Genomic DNA, 22,246 nt, shown 5'->3' on the forward strand with positions numbered 1-22,246 from the left:
CACTGGCCATGAAGGAAAAAATATATATATATTTTTAAAAAAAGTGAATAAAATGTATATGGAAAGGCAAAGGAACAAGAATAGAAATAGAAAAATAAGAATGAGGGGGAGGAACGAGTGTACCCAATTTCAAAAGTGGTTGTGATACCGTAACCAAAACTGGGTGGTACTGGCATAAGGATCAATGGACTCAGACAGAGAACCCAGAAATGGCCCCACACACAGGCCTCAGCGACCGTCAACACAAGCCCAAGAGCTACGCGGTGGAGGCGGGACGGCCCTTCCGCACGCGGTGGTGGAGCAACGGGGCGCCCACGGGCAGAAACCCAAACATTAGCCTAAGTCTACACCTTACGCAAAGTTAGATGCAAATGGATCATGACTTAGGTAGAAAATACAAAACTACAGATCTTTTAGGAAAAAATAGGAGACAGTGTTTAGGATCTAGCACTAGGCAGAAGTAGACTTAGACTTGACACCAGAAGTACGGTCTAAAAAGGAAAACAGCTGATGAATTAGACTTCAGCATCATTCCGAAAGAAAACGAAAGGACAAGCTGCAGACCAGGAGAAAACATTTGCATAAGACACATCTGCCAAAGGACTAGCAACATCTACAATATATAAAGAACTCTTTCAACTCAACAGAAAAAAAAAGCCAGGTAGAAAAGGTCACGAAGACACATTTTACCAAAGAGGAGATACGGACAGTAAATAAGCACATGAAGATATTTTTAACATAATTAGCCACAAGGAAAGTCTATAAACTAAAACCACAATGAGATTTCATGACCCATCCATCAGTATGGCTAACTTTTAAAAAGACGATAAGGATATGGGAGAAACTGGATCATCCCTGCACTGCTAAGGAGAATATAAAATAGTATACCCATTCTGGGAACAGCTTGGGAGCTTCTCATCACACTAAACATAGTTACCATACAACCAGCAATCACACTCTGGGCATGTATGTCAAAGAAATAACTGATTTTCACATAAAGTGAATTTTCACATTCACCTGTACATGAATGACATGGTAGTGTGATTTGTAACAGCCAAAACCTAGAGGTAATCCAAAAGTCCTTCAATGGCTGAGTATTCCACAGAATACTGAACAAAGTACATAACATGTAACAACTTGTAAGAATCTCCAGAGGATTAGGCTGAGTGGGAAAAGGCGAACTCAAAGTTATAAGCACAAAAACAGCTGTATGTTAAGAAACTACTGAGTAATTTGAACCAGGAAAAAAACGACGAGAGTCAAGCCTTGTCTTCATCTGCCCCAGAAGACAGCACAAGGCGAAATCACTCGCCCCAGTTCACACAGCCAGTAACTGACATGGCCAGAAGATCACGTTCCAGTTATTCATAAAAGCAGATGCTGCTGGAGCCTAAATGTCCCCTCCTGAGAGATAAGGGAAAAAAACAAGATATGTGTATGAGGAGATGAGGTTCCCTATAAAAACAAACCAAAAAAAAAGCAACTGTACTTATTTCTACATGCTAGCAAGGATCAATCTGAATATTCCCATACAGTAGAAGAAAGGGTATTTTTAAGAGATCATTTAATAATCTGAAATTCTTAGAGATAATCTAACAAAAGATAAGTAAGACCTATGCAACACTGGGACTAGAAAACACTGCTGGGAGAAATTAAACACCTAACAAATGAAGACAAACACTTGTTCACAGGTTAGAAGCCTAAACACTGTGAATCCACCCTTTCCACGTTGACACAGAATTAACGCAATCCTCATCAAAATCCCAACCAGGCGGTTTTATAAAAACTGACAAGCTCATTTTAAAAGTTATATGAAAATGCAAAGGGTCTACAACAGCCAAAATACATTCGAAAAAGAACAAAGTGGAAGAACTGTTACAACCTGAGTTCAGGGCTTTCATAAAGCTGTAGTAATCAAGACAGTATGATATTGCCACCAAAATCCACAAATAAACCAATGAAACAGGACTGAGAGTCCAGAAGTAGATCCATACATCCACAGACAACTGATTTCTGACAAAGATGAAAGGCAATTCAGTAGGAAGAGCAAAGTTTCTCAACAAATACAACTGAAACAACTGGAAAATTATGCCAAAAAAAAAAAAAAGCCTTTCAATCTGAACCTCCCACCAAACATAAAATTTAATCGACTGATCACAGATATACATGTCTAAAACTGTAAAATTTCTGTAACAGAACATAGAGAATCTTTATAATCTGAAGGCAACGGTTTTGTAGACACAACATCAAAAGTATGCTCTACAAAAGAATAATATACATAAACTAGGCTTCATCAAAATTGAAAACCTCTAATCTTTAAGATTCACCTGTGAAGAGACTAAAATGACAAGCCACACTGACAAAAAATATTAGTAAATTACATCTTCAGCAAAGGACTTGTATCCAGAATATATAAGGAACTCTCAAACTCAGGAAGGAACCAACCAACCTAATTTTAAATATGGGCAAAAGACTCAAATGGACATTCACCAAAAAAGGTATCTGATTCAAAAATAAGCAAGATGCTTAATATCATTAATTATTTAGGAAATGCAAATTAAGACCACAATGAGACACCAGTATACATCTATCAGTACATCTAAACCTAAACACTGAGCATATCAAGTACTAACAAAAACGTGGTGGACCTGGCCCTCTGGAACACCCACTTCGCAGAAGAGCATGCAGCTGCTTCAGAAGCTGGACATACGCCTACCGCAGGGTCCAACCACTCCTCTCCTAGGAGTTTACTCAAGAGAATTTCAAGTCGATGTCCATACACAAGCTTGTACGGAAAGTCCATTAGCAATTTCTCTTGTAGTCAAAAACTGGAAACAGCCCAAACATTCATAAACAGATAAATGGATCAACAAGTTGCATCTGTTTATCCTAAGGTACCACTGAACAACTGAAAAAGAATAAACTACTGATACACGCAACGAAGTGAATCCCAAAATTATTACGCTGAGTGAAAAAAGATTTTAAAAAAGAGTATATGCTGTATGATTCCATTTATAGTGAGCTGTAAAACATGCAAACTGGCCTGCTACAGTGACTCATGCCTATAATACCAGCACTTTGAAAGGCCAAAGTGGGAGGATCACTCGAGCTCAAGAGTTCAAGACCAACCTGAACCATATGGCAAAACCTTTTCTCCACCAAACAAACAAACAAAAATTGGCTGGGCATAATGACATGTGCCTGTAGTCCCAGTTATTCGGGAGGCTGAGGTGGGAGGATCACTTGAGCCCAGGAAGTGAAAGCTTCAGTGAGCCAAGATCATGCCACTGTACTCCAGCCTAGGCAACAGAGTCAGACCCCATCTCCTCCCACCCCCCGACAAAACAAAACAAAACAAAACACTAGACAACAACAACAAAAAGAAAACATGTGAACAAACCTATAGGGACAGAAATTAAGTTGGTGCTTACGGCAGGAAGGAGGAGGGGAGTTAAAGCCAAAGGGAGGGTTACAAAGGGCCAGAAACTCTGTAGTAGTGTATGAGTTCAGTATCTTTGATTGTGGTGAAGCTTTCATGGATCATATATATTTTAATTTTCAGAGGCGATCAAAATGTATACTTCAAATAGGTGCAGTTTATTATACGTAAATTATAACCGAACAAGGCGGTTAAGGAATACAGCGGAGCCCAGTACAGTGCCTGTCTCTCTCAGGTGGTTATTAGGAGTCCTGTTTATACACACAGCAGCACAGCCACTTTCCCTGATCATAAATACGGGAATCAGCAACATGCTTTCTTCAAAAATTCATTCCAGCATGCATAAATCACATGAGGGCACACCATCATTCTTCTGTGTCTTTAGATTCATAATGCAATTAACACAGCACTGCGACCTCTAATGTGTTGGCACAAATCAACCTACGAGGTTGCTGTAACCTACAGAAAAACCTCAGACAAGATACAAATCTGTGTTACCTAAATAGGAAGCACCTAAAGGGTCTCTTGCAGTCTGGAAGAGGACGGGCTCGTGGACAGAGGGCGTGGCCACATCCACGGTTGTCCACGCCACACTGTGGGACGACCCGCAAGCCACGCGTGTGATCTTCTGGCCTTCTAAGCCTTGCACGAGGGTGGGTTTCCTGTTAACTGTGGTTGTGCCATTGCCCTGCTGGCCATGGTCATTGTCACCCCAAGCGTACACCTGTTTAAGAGGGAAAAAAAGCTTACAATTTTTCAACACTTCAAGATGTCTTCTTTAAATTTACTTCCAAATGCTTCACGTGTATGCCACAGTAGTTAAAAGAATTGAATTCTTAAAGGTAAAAACAAACCATTTTGCGATCTTACAAAATGGCACCAGTGTACTACAATCCTGAAGAAAAACTAACCAGAAAAATGCTTGCCAAGAACTATGAAAGGAGTATTTTCTTAATATTAATCCAATTAATTCTGTTTTGTTGCAAGACACACAGAGGGTCCTCTCTTCAACTAAGGGCAATAATTTTTCCCCTTTTATTTTGCAAAGAAAAATGACCAAAACCAATGGGCTCATTTTTCAACTAAGTTGCTTCTTGGTCGTATAGAATTGTAAAGCATAATTCATTTTGACTAAAAAACAGTAATGGTAATTTTGTTTTCATAAATAAAATTTAAAATGGACTATCCACAAGCCAGTCACGGCACATGCTTCTCAAAGCAGAAGAGAGAGATCATTTGTCAGGCATCAGCTCTGTCTCTAAAATGAGGCACGTATCCCTCCTCGCCAGTCAGCAGTTCTCTAAAGGAAAGTCTTGTAATTCGTTGCAGCAGGAGCATCTTCAAGAATAACACTCTTTCCACACTTCCACATGGACTTCAGAGTGGGAACGCCTCTTTTCTGAGGACCCCTCCCCGCAACCCCTGCTGCTGAGTGGGCACAGTGGGCAGAAGGGACGGGTCCCGCCCTCATGGTTCTTCAAGCAGTAAGACTCAGCTGATTTCATCCACAGCTGCGACTTCCACAGGACGAGGGCTGTGTCCTGACGCTCAAGTCAGGATGGCAAGCCACCCCCAGGCCACCTGCAGCCTTACCTGCCCTGAGTCTGTGACTGCCAGGCAGTGCAGGGCCCCGACAGCCACATGCACGATCTTCTTCCCCCTTAGCCCTTCCACCACCTGTGGCTTCCGCACGTGCACGTCAGAGCCGTGGCCCAACCTGAAGTAATCCCCCTTCCCCCTGAGAGAAAGACAATGGTGGAGTGTCACAATATGGTTATGGTCTGGCAATGCTGTACAAGAAAACACTCACCAGCTTACATCTGTTACAGTCAGCTCAATGACATCACACACAGCACCCAAGGGCTCTGAATTTATATTCAAAATCATACACCATTAAATTCAAATTAACTTATTAAGTCTGCTGTCAAAAACCTTAATATCTTAACACATGTTTTACGATATTCAAGTTACTGTTGGTTTTTCTATAAAGAGACTGAAAATAAGACACACTACTGCAAACACCCATCCAAACAAAGTCCTATCTGGGATCCATCTTTCTCAAGCTGCCTCTGGTCAAAACATTGGCACTAGGGCCTGACACACCATCCAAGGCCAGTCCGGGCACCTGCTCTTTCCCGTATTTATAAAACAAGGTTTTACAAGAAATACATGTTAACTTTTTCAGGGTCAAAGGATTCAGAAGGCTATTTTGCTCTCATTTTATCCTTAGGCTTCAGCAGAAGAAACCCTTCCTAAGAATCTCATCCAAACAGGAAAGGTAAGTCGCCTAAAATTTCTCTAGTATTTTCAAAATGACCCAGTTACATTAGGAAATTTCTTCTGTACTACTGTCACTAATCCCAACTCAGTATCATTTAAACGACAAGGATGCATGCGTAAGAAAGAACGCGCCAGGTTCCCTGCACGCCCCTGCGAAAGCAGGCACGCTGTGGCAGGGAGGAAGTTTACGTACCATGTCCACACCACTCCAGACTTGGTGAGGGCCAGGGAGAACTGAGCTCCACACTCAATCTGGCACACGCCCTGTCCGTTGAGCCTCTCAATGTTCTGGGGAACGTTGCAGCCTTCACTTCCACCCCGGCCCAATTTCCCAAAGTCACCATCACCCCAGGAAAATACCAAACCTAGGTTCAAGAATATACATACGCTTCAGGCCAGCGTTTCGTATCACTCCTCCCCACCCAGAAGCACAGAACCATGCCAGGCACCCACCTTCATCGGTCAGAGCCAGGGTCTGCGCGTCTCTGCTCCCACATGCAACCTGGATTACTCTGTGACCAAGAAGGACTTTCACCTACTCAATTACAAATTTAAAAAGAGAATCAAGCAAGGGCATTTCTCACAGACTGAAAGCCAACCATGCACATGTCTTTATGCACTTTCCTAGACTTGAAGCCTATTTTCTCTTGAAATCTTCAGATGGTAAGCTTTCTGTAAGCAACAAAAATTCATATAATCACCATTTTGGGCTTTAGCTGTGTCGTATTATCCCCATGTCCCAACCGGCCGTACTCGCCGAGGCCCCAGGTGTACAGCTCCCCGCTGGACGTGAGGGCCGCGCTGTGCGAGCTCCCACAGGCGATGTCCCGGATACGCTTGGTTTTCAGGGCCTCGATCAGCCTTGGCTTGTCACAGTTCCTACAACAAGATGAAATCAGCTTCCTGCAGTGAATCCATCCCTTCTTAGAGAAGAAGGAAAAAAGACAGCTGTACCGACCACATGCAGGCAACACAAGATCCACAGACCGACTATCAAACCTTAAAGCGGAACTAATGACACCGAAACACACACAACCAAGTCAAAAGAATTTTGTTTAAGATGCATTCCCATAAATGATCTATTCTAATTTTCTGCAAAATAACTCTCAAGAGTATCGGTCAGCAACAGTTTCTTACGAGCAAATGAGAAAATATCCTTACATTCTGCTGAAGTGCCCCAGTTTTCCGTCGTCCCCTTCGCCCCACGAAAACACTTTGCCATCGACAGTTAACGCCGTCGCGTGCCGGCCACCTGCAACATTGACAGATGCGCAGACTGCTGAAGGGCAGGGTACAGACAGCTCACAGCATGGCTCCCTATGCTGCCTGGCATGTAGCACACACCTGCAGAGTGTGGGCTGAAAGAGTGAGTAACTCAACAGGATCAACAGCTGGGTTACCAGGAAAGCTCTCTGGGTGACATGTGCTCAACAAGTCAATTTTTACTAAACTACAAATTTTAACTCTAGAAAGAATTTGCAAAGAGGCAGAATACTGATTATTAATGGGGTTCCTATCATGTTAAATACATAAAAAACCAAAATTTAGATGAAAAAAGTAAAACTAATTCGTGATTAGGTAAAATGTAAAAATAGTGTCGATTTAAGCTTTTGAGAAATACATCTCAAAATTGAAAGTATTTAATCATTTGCAATGAATACATTATACCTACTCTTCCAAAAACACATCAGCTTATGCTCTTTCCCCAGCAAGAAATATTCTCAAAGTCCATACAAGCCGCCTGAGGATTAAAGGTATGACCACTCCTGTACATGGAGTTGCTGCCAACTCCTGGGCTCTGAGACCATCAGAGCAGACTCATTCGCCCTTCTTCCTCGCCAACAGAACCCCTATGTTACCAAGGTGACAATGTGCTCCGCTGAACACCACTTCCCAGCCGCCTCGGCCCCAGGAGACAGTGCCTGAAATGAGTGGGGCTTCGGAGGGGCTCTGGAGAGGGGCTTGGGCGGGAGGGCACGCCGACTGCTGCCTGCCTCTTCTGCCAGGCCTGGGCCTGGACTCTGGGGGCCAAAGCTGGTCTAAGACCATCTTCCCACAAAGGACTGAATGGACTCTGCTGAATGGACGCTGACCCCACCTCAGGACTTTTACAAAGAAGAAAAGTAAAACCCTATGTTGCTTAAGCCACAATCATTTGGATTTCCTGTTTTGCAGGTTACAACAAGCCCCGTTCAGCATAGGCCTGAACTGACCTTTGTGTCTGATGTGGTTTTGTGCCTCGGAAGCCTAGCACAGTGCTTCCAAAATAAACGCTCCCTGCACTGAAAGGGTGGCTTTTCTTAAAGGAATCTTCTCATCTCTTGGGTTCATAGACACTTTTGAAAACCTGAAGAAATTATAGACTTTTCCTCAGAAAAACAGCCTGCTTTCAGGCAAATAACTTTATTTAGCAGCAATAATCAAATTCTCGACCACCTATAGATTTACACTATCCAATTTGTATTCCTACTGAGTAAAAATTTGAAAAGGAATGTGAGGACACCAGTGAGGGCCGTGGTCAACCCGGAGCAGGAGTGACGGGCCGGCGTAGGCCTGCTGGTGCTCGGTGTGTACCTGAGTGAACGGCCACCTTCTTGACCATGTAGCTGCTGAGAGCTGTGATCTGCCGTGGGATGGGCACCGTCCCGCTGGAGAGGCCCAGCCCCAGCCGGCCATTCGTGGCTTCTCCACAGGCATACACCTTCCCTTCCACAGTCACTGCAAGGAAAGACAGCCAGGAGAGGACTCACTTTTCACAACAGTAAAACCTTTTTTTTTTTTTTTTTTTTGCTCCAAGTGTAATTTAAAAAATTTTTAATATTACAATAATCCTACCTGCAAACAAACTTTTAGAACCACCAGCCACCTGTACCACATTCAAAGCAGACAGCGTCTCAGAGAACGAAGGAACCTTTATCTAGAACAGAATTTTTTTTAAGAAAAAAAAAAAAATTTTACTTGCATGTTTAAAACTGTAAGTTACCTTATTACATGACACAAGGAATTACAGTCACACACTGCACACTGTTTCACTCCACAACAGGCTACGCAGACAATGGCAGTCCCATTCCATCACAACAGAGCTGAAAACTCCTTACTGCCTAGTGCTGAGCTGGCCGTGACGGCGTCACAGCGACCTATTCCTCACGTGTCTGTGGGGATGCCAGCTGGATATGAACAATCCCTAACGCCTGAGAATATCAGACGACTGCTGCTGGACTATTTGTTCACGACCCTGTACTTTCTATCATTCTGTCAGAGTGTATTCCTTCTGCTTTTTATTTCCTGACTGTAAGACAGCCTGAGGCCGGTACTTCAGGAAGGATTCTGTCACAGGAAAGGACAGCCAGCACCCAGCGTGTTACTGCCCCAAAGACCTCTCAGTGGGACAAGATGTGGGGATAAAAGAGAGTGACAGTGATGACCCCAGCTAGACTGATGTATGTGTCTGGGTCTTAGTTTCAACAAAGAAGTTTAAAAAGTAAAAGAATAAATGTTAGAAGAAAGCTTACAGCATAAGAACGTAAAGAAAACATTTTCGTACAGAGATGTATAATGTGTTTGTGTTTTAAGCTAAGTGTTAGTATAAGTCAAAAAGCTTTCTGAAAAGTGAAAAGTTCATAAAGTTACAAATTATTTATTATTGGGGGGAGAGAAAAATAGCCGAAGCATATAGTGTTTCTAAAGTCTACGGTAATGTGCAGGAAGGTCCTGTGCCCTCGTATTCACTCACCACTCACTCACTGACGCACCCAGAGCAACTTCCAGTCCCACAAACCCCACTCTTCATGGTAAGTGTCCTATGCGGGTGTTCCATTGCTCGTCTTTTACACTGTACTTTTACGTTACTTTTTCTATGTTTAAATACACAAATGCCATTGAATTGCAACTGCCTACCATGTTCAATACAGTAACATGTTGTAGCCTAGGACCGACAGGCCACACCACATAGCTGAAGTGTGTAGTAGCCTACACCATCTACGTTTGTGTTAAGTATACTCCACCAGGTTCTGACAATGACAAAATCACCTGAGCACAGCTTTCTCAGAACGTATCCCCATCATTAGGTGATGCGTGACTGTACCGCTAATATGTACGGTTATATTAACCAAAAGTGTTGGTTCTCTCTTAGAGATTCACACTAACGTACTTTAAGAATGAAATGATACACTGTGATTTACTTTAAACCAGAGTTGGGGGAATGGGAGGATAAGGACAGAAAAACGTAGGCAGCTGCTGGCGACTACGGAAGCTGGTGCCAGGGACGTGAGGGTTCATGATGCCACTCACTCTGTTTGGTGCATCTGCACATTTCCATAGCAGAAGGTGAAAAATAAAATACAGTCTGTCCTCTATATCCATGGATGCTGTATCCATGAATTCTACCACCCACGGGCTGAAAATGTTTTTTATTGCATCTGCACTAAATGCATACAGACATTTTTGTTGCCATTATTCCCTAAACAATGTAATTTAACAACTACTGACATACCATTTACATTGTATTAGGTATTCTGAGTAATCTGGAGAGGATATAAAGCACGTGGGAGGGTGTGCACAGCTTATGTGCAAACACTGCACTGTCTCACATCAGGGATTTGAGCGTCCACAGATCTTGGTATCCACAGGACGTCCTGGAACCAATCTCTGTCTGCGCAAGCTACTTCACCCTGAAGCATCTCAGGCGTGGAGCGCCTGTAGGACAGGACCACAACTTGCTCATCTGTGTGCCACTGTGGCCTTCTTACACATTATTCTGTGATAATCAAAAGCATTTACTGTAGGGAGGGAAGGTACATCTATTAATAGTCTGTAATTTTCATCTATGCACTTGTCAAATCTTTTCAAAAGTTTATTTTCTAGCTCAATAGACTACAATAAGACAATCATACCTAAAGGGCAATTTTTCAAGGAGAGAGACTGCTCAGAAACAAAACTTCACAATGTATGTTAGATTGTGTCAGGAAACAGTTTCTAAATGTTGATTTAAAACACAACATATACAGGGTAAAGTTATTGCAAAACTTCACAAGGGATGGGTGCTGCTGAGCGCCCTGCCCTGCCGGTCTCAGGAGGCAAGCCGTACCTTGGAGCCTTTCAGCCCACCCAGCTGGTCCTTGTCATTCAGGCCCCACACAAACACTTTGGTTCTTATTGTAGCTGTTGATTCCAGCCCCGCGGCCTTCTTTCTAATGAGGCTAACCAAAGGAGGTGGGGACAGAAACAGAGGTTATTCAGCATCAAACATTTTAAAAATAAACAGAAAAGCAACCTCAAGCACTCGAGGTTTTATGGTTACTTTCAGAAACTCTTTTAAAATTTTGCTCTAACAGAATAAAATCTCAAGTACATATAGGAGTCAGTGCTCTGGAGGGTCAAATTTTCTAGATACCACCCTCCTCCCTTTTAATACCAGCACTTACTTTCAGCTCTTATTTCTGATGGAAAATGATGGCACACTAGGCATTCTCTTTCATCTTAAATACCAACTTGAACATGGGTGGGAATCGTTCCAAGACACGGACACAGGTGCAGTGTAGCAACACTGAGGAAACCTTCCCAGGAGCCACACTGCAACTGGCCTTGTGGCAATGTCCCTAAATCCAGGCATCTGTTTGGCTAATTATATTCCCACAGAAAGAATAAAATTGATGTGGTCACACGACCATGCAGGTACTTTAGTGCAGACACATGTCCTGATGTGAAATGCGTCTCTTCCTTTATACCCTCTGCCCAGGACACCTGCCAGAGGCACCTCATCACTAGCCAGCTGGGCTAAAAGTCCTCGACTCCTGTTCTTCTCAGAGGGCTTGCTCCTTCCACCTTGCTCATCTATCTCCTGACCTGCCCTCAACAGGTTAGAAATTTTATTTATTTTTTGTTTGTTTTGAGACAGGGTCATGCTCTATCACTCAGGCTGGAATACTGTGGCACAATCACAGTTCACTGTAGCTTCAACCTCCCAAGCTCAAGCGATCCTCCCACCTCAACCCCCCAAATAGCTGGGACTACAGGCGTGCACCACCACACCCAGCTAATTTTTGCATTTTTTTTGTACAGATGGGGTCTCACTGTATCACCGAGGCTGGTCTTCAACTCCTGGGCTCAAGTGATCCTCCCTCCTCGGCCTCCTAAAGTGCTGGGATTAAAGGCGGAAGCCACCACACCCAGCAGGTTAGATGTTTAATCAACAGCATCCAAAACATTCCAATTCTTCCAACTTGAGAAAAGTACGCAGGACACTGTTACAGATTTTCTTGGTTGATGGTCCGATGCCAGCTGCCAAGGAACTGCTTCTTTTGTGTTTGGGGTTTTCACTCTTTTGTTTGCTTCTGCTCTATTTTTATAAGCTAAGATAGATGCCCAAAGGCACCAGAGACTAGCTTCTGTCTAGATAGGTATCACACGTTTTTCACACATTACCTACTAATATATATTTACTTTAAAGGTTCAAAGTTTCATGTTTTGGAATAGAAGTGAAAAATTCCTTCATCTGATACCAGGCACAGGTGGGCAAGCATATGCACAAAATATTGAAATATCTTGTGACACATTTTTACTTAAAAATATGTATGGGGCCAGGTATGGTGGCTCACACCTATAATCCCAGCACTTTGGGAGGCCACAGCAGGCAGATCCCCTGAGCCCAGGAGCTGCAGACCAGCCTGGGTAACATAGTGAAATCCAGTCTCTACAAAAAAAAATACAAAAAATTAGCCAGGTGTGCTAGCACACACCTGTAATCCTAGCTACTCAGGAGGCTGCGGTGGGAGAATCACTTGAGCCTGGGAGGTGGAGGCTGCAGTGAGCTGAGATCCTATCACTGCACTTCAGCCTGGGCAACAGAGCAAGACCCTATCTCAAAATATATACATGTATTTCCCATACGTGTGTCTGTTTCTGTATGCAAAAACGTGTGTGTGTGTGTGTGTGTGTGTGTGTGTGTGTGTGTGTGTATGAAACCAGGACTGATACTCAAGACACTTAATGTCTGGTACCATGTAAGTATCAATTAGCCAGAGTAGAGGGCAGCTGTACATGGTCAACGTGGGAACATCCCATTGGGTGCCAGCCCTGTAGGAGACTGCCTGGGCCATCCACTCATCCTGAAGTTACTGGCTAATTAATAAGATCTCACCAGAAAAAAAAATAATTACATTAGAATATCTAGCTTTTCTTTTGACAGTATATTCAATTACATAACAATTTTATCAATGAGTAAAGCTCAAAACATTTTTGGTTATTCCACATATACATGTATTGATAATTTTACTTGCCCAATTCATTTTAGCAGCTAGTAAGAAAATGCTTATCCCAATAACTTCCTTATTTAAGTGAACTGGTATTTTCCCTCTTTAATTAATATATATAGATGCAATCAGTTTGAACTACAGCATATGACATATATTCTAGATAAGGTAATGTTATAGATACTATTTTCTTTTCAACTTCTACACAAAGGTTCTGAAATAAAACAAGACAGAATCCAAAGCCAAGATCACAGAGCCCCAGAATAACTTGAATGATGACCAGAGTTGCTCCCCATTTCGGTCTATATAATGTTCTCAACAGCAGCACGGGGCAGCACTCCACTGTCTCCTTATGTCACACACTGCAAAGTACTTGAGCACAGGGCATCTCGTCAACAGAGTTCACCCAGCACTGGCGGCTTGCCTCCTGTGCCTGTCTGCAGGGCCCATGTCACACTAGCAATCCAAAGTGCCTTGGGAATGTTAACTACACATCCATTTATTTTGCACACCCTTTGACTTAGCAATTTCACTTTCAGCAATTTACCTAGGAAAATACAACAGATATGAGGGCACTGACTGTCCTCCATTGTTATTATCCACTATTATCCGTAGTTCGCTGCCAGGATGGTCAACGAGGCTTAGACCCTGCACATGCAAGTTCCAGATACATGCCCTGGGAAATGCTCAAGCATGCAAAACCTCAGCAGAGAGCATGCTTCTCCCCGGGGTGCTGTTTTCCCGATCAGAAATGCCCCTGCCTGCCCACTTGGTTTCGATTACTCTGCCTTCTGTATGTAGGGCCTGGGGGAAGTTCTCCTTGTCCTGACAGATCAATACTCCACTGCAGATTCTCGAGGCTGCATGAACTTCCTCCTGCCTCTTACCAAAGCCGTCACATCACACTGATGCATGTGAGTTTGCCTTGTTTTATTTTGCATCTTTGCCGCGGTATTACCAGTATACATAACTGGGAATCGCCCACAGTTGGTGTTCCAAAGACGTTGAATGAATAAATACAATAACGGTCATCATCACAGTGATCATACAAAATAAGGAACTGAGTATATGAGAACAGTCATAAGACAAAATACTGCGCTCAAAAATTACAGATGATTTAATCACATGAAAATTCTGGAGACGGACAATAGTGGTGGTTGCACAAAAATGTGAATGTGCTTAAGGCTGATGAACTGTACACTTAGAATAGTAACCAATATATATATTCCACTGTAATAAAAAATAAATAGAGCCGGGCACAGTGGCTCATGCCTATAATCCCAGCACTTTAGGAGGATCATGCAGTCAAGAGATCGAGACCATCCTGGCCAACATGGTGAAACCCCATCTCCACTAAAAATACAAAAATTAGCTGGGCATGGTAGTGTGCACCTATAGTCCCAGCTACTCAGGAGGCTGAGGCAGGAGAGTCGCTTGAACCCAGGAGGCGGAGGTTGCAGTAAGCCAAGACTGCACCACTGCACCACTGCACCCTAGCCTGACAAGAGAGAAGAGACTTCGTCTCAAAGAATAAGTAAATTAATATAGAGCAAGACTCCATCTCAATAGATAGACAGATTTTTTTTTTAAAGTAATGATAAAATACTTAGCAAAAAGAGCTTTAAAATATACCATATAACTTCTGTAGGAAAATACATTTAGGAACAGAAAAAAGGAAAACTACAAAGATATGTACCAAAATAGTACTACTGACGTTTCAGGTACAAGTATTAAACATTTTCATTTCCCTCTTTTGATGGTGTTTTTCTAAATACGTGTCTCTACATTAAACACTTTCTTTAAAAAAAAAGTACAATTTTTGAAAACAACTAAAATGTACCATTCTTGTGGACATAAAACAACTCTCAGTATGAGACACACTCTAATTAAATGGGTCTGGTCATGTGGCGGCAGGTACATGAGCACCTGTAACCAACGGCTCAACGGCTCTCACCTTCCACTGCCGCCTTTCTCATCCTCCTCCTCTTCATTATCTGAAGCTAAGAAAGGAACTGCAGCCAAATCTTCCTCCTCTGCACGGATCCGGCCCAGCAGGATGAGACCATGGATTTTACAATCGATCCCTGAGCTCCTGCACTGCTTTATGGCAATTTCAATATACCTGTGATACTAGACACAAAAACCATGATCTACAGACTTTGTGGAAACAAGCATATTAGACTCTCTAAGTGGAGAGCAGGAGGTGTGCGACATGATCACAGCACACAGTTACAGCTCCTTTACTTAAGTTCTGGTAATACCCTCTGAGTTACTCAAAGTTAATGCTGCCACATTTGAGTAATGTTTACCTTCAAAAGAAGTGATCAACTCGTCTACCTAACGCATGAGATTCTGATTTTCTTCACAAAATGTTTCAATAGGATAACAGCCTTAATGAATGATTGCAAATTCTTCTGTCTTAGAATTTTCTTGAACCACAATGCCTTAAGAGATTAAACGTCAAGTAATAACAGACCTTTCATCTTTAAAACACAAAACATATTTGAATATACAAAAATTAGAACAAACAGTATGAAGAACTCCATGACTCCATGACCCAGCTCAACAGTTATTAACATGTGAAGAATCTTGTTCAGATATGGATTATCACTTAAAAAATACCAAGCATTATGTTGTTTCAAAACTTCAGTATGTAGCACTGAATTAAGGTGATTTGGGGGTTTGTTTTGCTTTGTTTTTGAGACACAATCTTGCTTGTTGCCCAGGATGGAGTGCAGTGGTGTGATCTTAGCTCATTGCAACCTCCACCTCCTCGATTCAAGCCATTCTCCCACCTCAGCCTCCTGAGTAGCTGGGACCACAGGCACGTGCCATGACGCCTGGCTAATTTTTTTTTATTTTTAGTAGAGACAGGGTTTCATCATGTTGGCCAGTCTGGTCTCGAACTCCTGACCTCTGGTGATCCATACACCTCAGCTTCCCAAAGTGCTGGGATTGCAGGCGTGAGCCACCACGCCCGGCCAGAATTAAGGAGCTTTTTGAAAAATATATCCACATTACTATCATCACAGCACAAACAATAATTCCCGTTATCATCTAATATGCTACAGTAATCAAACTTTTCTGATCATCTCATGTCATTTTATTGTTGCCTCATTCAAATCAGAACACAAGCAAGACCCAATCTCCTCCCCCTGTTCTGCCTTTGCCATGCATTTAGTGGAGTCTATTTGTCCTAAAATGCCCCACACCCCACGTGGCAGACTGCATGCCTGTCGTGGTACTGACAACAACATTCCTCTATCCCTATATTTCGTGTGGACAAAGCACACACTAACAATTACTTTTTATTGCCGACACTAGACCTGATCACCCTCAGGATCTACCATTCCAGAGGAAATACAGGTTGACTGCCACCACGGGGATGCAAAAGTCAAGTTGAGAATATAAAGAATGCTACAGGAAAAAAATTACCCAGTTTCTTTGTTTTTCATTTAGCAAAGAAAAAAAACAAGAGAATTAAGACTTCCTTGTAGCATACAATGCAAACATCACCTGAATCGTGATTCACACAAACCAACTGCAAAAGGACATTTACAAGGTAACTAGACAATCTAGACACTGACTGGATATTATATGACATTACAGAGTAATTGTTAGAGGTGTGATTACAGCATCAGGGTTACTTTTTTAAAGCCCTGTTAGAGATGAATACTGAAGCAAGTGCTACTGAAATAAGATCACGTCTAGGACTTGGTGAGGCAGAAGAAAGTCAAACACGACTGGCAAAACGTTGATAAATGCTGAAGCTTGGAGGCAGGTTTGTGGGTTTCCAACATACTTTCTGTCTATTTTTGTTTATTTACATGTTACAAAATTCCCAGCTGGGCATGGTGGCTCATGCCTATAATCCCAGCACTTTGGGAGGCTAAGGTGGGAAGATCACCTGAGGTCAGGAGTTTGAGACCAGCCTGGCTAACATGTCTCTACTAAAAATATAAAAATTAGCTGGGCAAGGTGGTCGACACCTGTGATCCCAGCTACTTGGGAATCTGAGGCAGGAGAACTGCTTGAACCCAGGGGACAACGGTTGCAGTGAGCCGAGATCACGCCACTGCTCTTGTGCCTGGGTGACAGAGCAAGACTCCGTCTCAAAAAAAGAGAAGAAAAATTCCCATAACAAACTATTCATACAGCAAAGGCCATGCTTAAGACTCAGCGGCTCCACAGGAATGGTATACTCCAGGTCTCTGGTGGGTTGGGGCATGCAGGCTAGGTCAGGAGTTTTCCATTTACTCACAACACTTCGTATTTCTCATGTACATGACATACACTAAATATCACAGGATAAACCGTTTTGAATTGAAAATTTCTTGTATTAAGTAAAGATAACTTTTATGAATGACAATCTCAGTTGCTGATTTAATTAACTGTAGTTATTTGTTTGGTCAGAGTAAAAAAAAAATACTCTGAACTATATAACTAAGGCACTCTACAGGCTGTATTCCATTTCAATGCAGTAAGTTACCAGTAAAAAGCATTAAAATACAAGACTTTTTTCAGAAAAATTCAATATTAACTTTCATTTTTATAATCTGCCAATTTCTTCAGTTATTAGCACCACTGGTATTGACTATAACAAATCAGTGTATTACGAAATACACTGGGCCGGCAAGGTTCAATGGCATTCCAGAATAAATGGTGACTACAGTGATTGCATTACATATTTCAAAGTAGCTAAAAAAGAGGATTTCAAACGTTCTCATCACAAAAAAGTGATAAACATTTGACGTGATAGATATATTATTTAGCATGATTTGATCATTCCACAAAGTATACATGTAATAAAACATGTGTTCTTAAAAAATATATACAAATTATTACAAATTACTGTTAATTAAAGCTAAAAACTTTTAAAAAAATAAATGGTAAACTGCATTTAATACTTTAAAAATAAACTTATTTGTTATAATCTTTAAACGAATACAAAAATCAACTATTCGATATTTTTATATACTGTCATTATAATTAGTCCACACAAGACAACAGTATAGGCAATACAAATATCTGTGTTAATTTGTCTTATTTTACATACATTTGATGTATTAAAATAGTGTTGACATTTTATGTGGAAAGGTTTACTGAAAATTTGAGAGACAGAGAGAGAATTGCTCATCTGTGGCAGATGGGTACTGTTTAAAAGAACCTTCACTGATTCTCTCGACCTTTTCCAGAGATAAACTTAGATTCATTTTGAACGTTGCCTTATTACTACCACTCCACGACCAATTCAGCACTTGATGCCAATAGATGTGACAACAAAAAACCAACTTCAGCATCACCTACATGGTCAGAAAAGCCACCGGAAACTAAGAGATATTTAATGAAAACAGCAGTGTGCAGAGGCAACAGTAACCCCGCTACCAGATAGAGTGGGAATGAAATCTCTTTCCTCTTCAAGCTGATCTGGCAAGCAGCAAATTCAAGTTGTGTAAAATAAGTTCTATCTTTTAAAGTGTCAAATTTTAAAACAGATACAACCAATTATTTTAAGGGGGGGGGGAAACTGGGCTCAATCCTAGTATAGAAATGGCCCAGTCAGCTCCCGTGTCATCTGCAAATCATCCAAATGGAACACTACCATTGCTACTTACCTCTGTGCAGTCATTCAGAAGGGGCACTGTGGTGTCAGAAGGGTTAATATTGATTGTCTTTAGCTCAATAAGGTTATTTAAGGAATTTCCACCTAGAAGGAAATGGGTAAAGAATCAAACAAAGGCATCTTTATGACAGAAGGTACTTTTTTTAGGTAAAGGAACTGAATTACCTGACACCACAACCAGGGATGGCATATAGCTGCTGTCTGCAGGATCTACGATCATTTTTAATCTATGAACAAGAACATCAGGGAAAATCTCCAAACGAATCCAGTGCTTTAAAAAAACAAAAACAAAACCCGCGTTCTCAGTTAGCAAAATTCAGCCATATTCACTGCTCCAATGGTATCACTGAAACTTGAATCTACGAGATTTTTCCAGTATGAAATGTGGCATGAGAATTTCCCATCACCCTAGCAGCAACAACAATGTCCTCCCCCTTTCTTTGATCGTTAGAGAAAAGTCTCCCTCTAGGCCCCAGAACAATGTATTTATAGACTCCTGACAGAAGGGGTCCTTTCATACCCACCAAGTGGGTGACAGAAAACTAGGGTCTCAATGGAGAAAGGCCTGTCCTCAAATCCGACCTGTGCCCACGAGCCGCACCCACGTCTCCATGTCATCACGACGGCACTCCAACGTGCAACACAAATTTGTTAGACTATACTAGAAAAATCTTTAAGTAGAAGCAAACTGAATTCACACATTTTATGCAGGAGAGGAGGAAAAACATGCTGACCACATCTGCTATCCAGCGGCCAGTTAGATACAATCTCTTCCTCACACTGTTTAAAATCTCGGACAATAAAACTGGATGATACGTCACTCTGTGACTCTGAAATCACTTATAAATTAAAGCACAAAATCAGTACTGACAGGTGGTATCAGCAAAACTTTGCAGGCTGCTCAAAGTTCATTTTGAAAACGTATGACGCAAAACCATCTGAGCGGAAGTGCCCGCGGCCAGCCCGGGCACACGCTACCTTTCCCTGCGACCCCGATGACTGCCAGCAGGGCTCGCTGCCGTCGATGAGACGGGACGCCTGGTTCACGGAGGACGACACATTGAGGCTCTTCACCATGCGGGACCAGCTGTCCAGCAGCATGCCTGGCTGGCTGCTGTGGCAACGCTTCAGCTGTTTTCCAGAACGACCACAAAATACCGCAGACTGACCTATTTCACGATGGTCAAAAAGAGAATTAACCCTTGCTGAACTGGGGAGAAATCCCATGATCAGGCAGTCAAGAATACTACACAGTGATGAGCTTCAAACTGAAAGGGGCTAATAAATGCCACAAATGGCTTCAAAAAAACCTACTCAAGATACATTACACCAATTTATGAGATGAAGTCCATATAATGCTATGATTTATTCTGCTAAAGTCTCCAAGGTCGGTGAGATAAAATCTGTTACTGATACTGTTTAAAATCTCTGACAATAAAATTGAATGACACATAACTCTGTAAGTTTGAAATGACTTATAAATTAAAACACAAAATGAGTACTGACAGGTGGTATTTCCAAATAAATTTTTATTATATTTCCAAACAGGATATAAATAAGCTGTGGGAAAAGTTCAATAACAGCACTAACAACAACCAATCTTATTAAAAATGCTTTTATAAATATAAGGCAAAAAGTAAATTCTAAAGTGCTTCCACTTCCATTAATGGCAAATCTAGAATTCAACTGGCATCTTAAAACTTAGCTGAGCATGGTGGCGCACCCTGTAGTCCCAACTACTCAGGAGGCTGAGGGAGGGGGATGGCTTCAACATCGGAGATTAACGCTACAGTGAGCTCTGATTGTGGCACTGCCCTGGAGCCTGGTCAACAGACCAAGACTCTGCCTTGAATAAAAAATTTTTTTAACTTTTGAGCATCACCAGATCCTATCAAGGGAATAAAATAATAACTTACAGGCCAGGGGCAGTGGCTCATGCCTGTAATCCCAACAGTTTGGGAGGTCAAGGCAGGTGGATAACCTGAGGTCAGGAGTTCAAGACCACCTGGCCAACATGGTGAAACTCTGTCTCTACTAAAAATACAAAAATTTCATGAGTGTGGTGGCGGGCACCTGTAATCTCAGCTACTCGGGAGGCTGAAGCAGGAGAATCACTTGAACTGGGGAGGTGAAGGCTGCAGTGAGCCAGGATGGTACCCTTGCACTCCAGCCTGGTGACACAGTAAGACTGTTTCACAAAAAAACAAAAAACTTACAGAATGGGATAAAATATTTGTAAATCACAAATCTAATAGAGGTTTAATATACATAAATAACTCATACGACTTGACATCAAAAATTTTAAAATAAGTGAAGGGCTTTAAGAGACATTTAGGGCCAAGCACGGTGGCTCATGCCTAGAATCCCAGCACTTTGGGAGCCCGAGGTGAGTGGATCACCTGAGGTCAGAAGTTCCAGACCAACCTGGCCAACATGATGAAACCCCTTCTCTACTAAAAATACAAAAATTAGCTGGATGTGATGATGGCTCCTGTAATCCCAGCTACTCAGGAGGCTGAGAGAGGAGAACTGCTTGAATCTGGGAGGCAGAGGTTGCTATGAGCTGGTATCGCGCCAATGCACTCCAGCCTGGGCAACAAGAGCAAAACTCCGTCTCAGAAAAAAAAAGGCATTTTCTCAAAAAGGGTACATAAATGACCAAAACACACATGAAAAGAGGCTCAATGTCACTTGTCATTAGGGAAATTCAAATCAAAATCACAAGATATCACTTCTCACCTGCTAGCACAGTCAAAACCAAAAGCGGAAAATAACAAGTATTTACAAGGATGTAAAGAAACTGCAACTCTGAGACATTGCTAGTGGGAATGTAAAATGGTACAGCCACTCTTGAAAACATGACTGGACGAGGTGGCTCATGCCTCTAATCCCAGCACTCCAGAAGGCCAAAGCTGGTGGATCACCTGAGGTCAGGAGTTCAAGACGAGCCTGATCAACATGATGAAACCCCATCTCTACTAGAAATAAAATTTTTTTAAAAATTAGCTGGGTATGGTGGCACACACCTATGATTCTGATAGCAGAAACAACCCAAATGTCCATTAACAGATAAATTAAATGTTATATAAGCTGGGTGTGGTGGCTCATGCCTGTAATCCCAACAATTTGGGAGATCACTTGAGGTCAGGAATTTGAAACCAGTCTGGCCAACATGGTAAAACCCATCTCCACTAAAAACAAAAAAATCTGCCAGTGCGGTGGCTCATGCCTATAATCCCAGCACTCTGGAAGACCAAGGCAGGCGGATCACTTGAGGTCAGGGGTTCAAGACGAGCCTAGCCAACATGGTGAAACCCTGTGGCTATTAAAAATATAAAAATCAGCTGGATGTGGTGGCACGCACCTGTAACCTCAGCTATTCTGGAGGCTGAGGCAGGAGAATCACTTGAACCTGGAAAGTGGAGGTTGCAGTCAGCCAAGATCACGTCAGTGCACTCCAGCCTGGGCGACAGAGCGAGCCTCTGTCTCAAAAATGAATGAATGAATGAATGAATGAATGAAAATCAGCTGGGCATAGTGGTGCAGGCCTGTAATCCCAGCTATTCTGGAGGCTGAAACGGGAGAATTACTTGAACCCAGGAGGCGGAGGCTGCAGTGATCCAAGATTGAGCCACTGCACTCCAGCCTGGGTGA

At 42.2% G+C, this 22,246-nt stretch overlaps 1 protein-coding gene across 1 annotated transcript in view; it reads right to left on the reverse strand.

Annotated features, from left to right (window-relative positions):
* The window catches only part of HERC2 (HECT and RLD domain containing E3 ubiquitin protein ligase 2), a 197,736-nt gene that overhangs the window by 54,282 nt on the left and 121,208 nt on the right, over positions 1–22,246 (reverse strand). Inside the window, exons 53-65 of the mRNA XM_039479850.2 lie at positions 19,571–19,761; positions 18,758–18,863; positions 18,585–18,676; positions 14,924–15,099; positions 10,806–10,917; positions 8,555–8,636; positions 8,294–8,437; positions 6,881–6,971; positions 6,421–6,598; positions 6,173–6,254; positions 5,913–6,084; positions 5,033–5,177; positions 3,938–4,163 (exon numbers count right to left, since the gene is read on the reverse strand). Coding sequence (XP_039335784.2) covers positions 3,938–4,163; positions 5,033–5,177; positions 5,913–6,084; positions 6,173–6,254; positions 6,421–6,598; positions 6,881–6,971; positions 8,294–8,437; positions 8,555–8,636; positions 10,806–10,917; positions 14,924–15,099; positions 18,585–18,676; positions 18,758–18,863; positions 19,571–19,761 — 1,797 coding nt within the window. The remainder of the gene's footprint in view (positions 1–3,937; positions 4,164–5,032; positions 5,178–5,912; positions 6,085–6,172; positions 6,255–6,420; positions 6,599–6,880; positions 6,972–8,293; positions 8,438–8,554; positions 8,637–10,805; positions 10,918–14,923; positions 15,100–18,584; positions 18,677–18,757; positions 18,864–19,570; positions 19,762–22,246) is intronic.

Source organism: Saimiri boliviensis, chromosome 5, assembly GCF_048565385.1.
Source record: "Saimiri boliviensis isolate mSaiBol1 chromosome 5, mSaiBol1.pri, whole genome shotgun sequence".
NCBI classification, from domain to species: Eukaryota; Metazoa; Chordata; class Mammalia; order Primates; family Cebidae; genus Saimiri; species Saimiri boliviensis.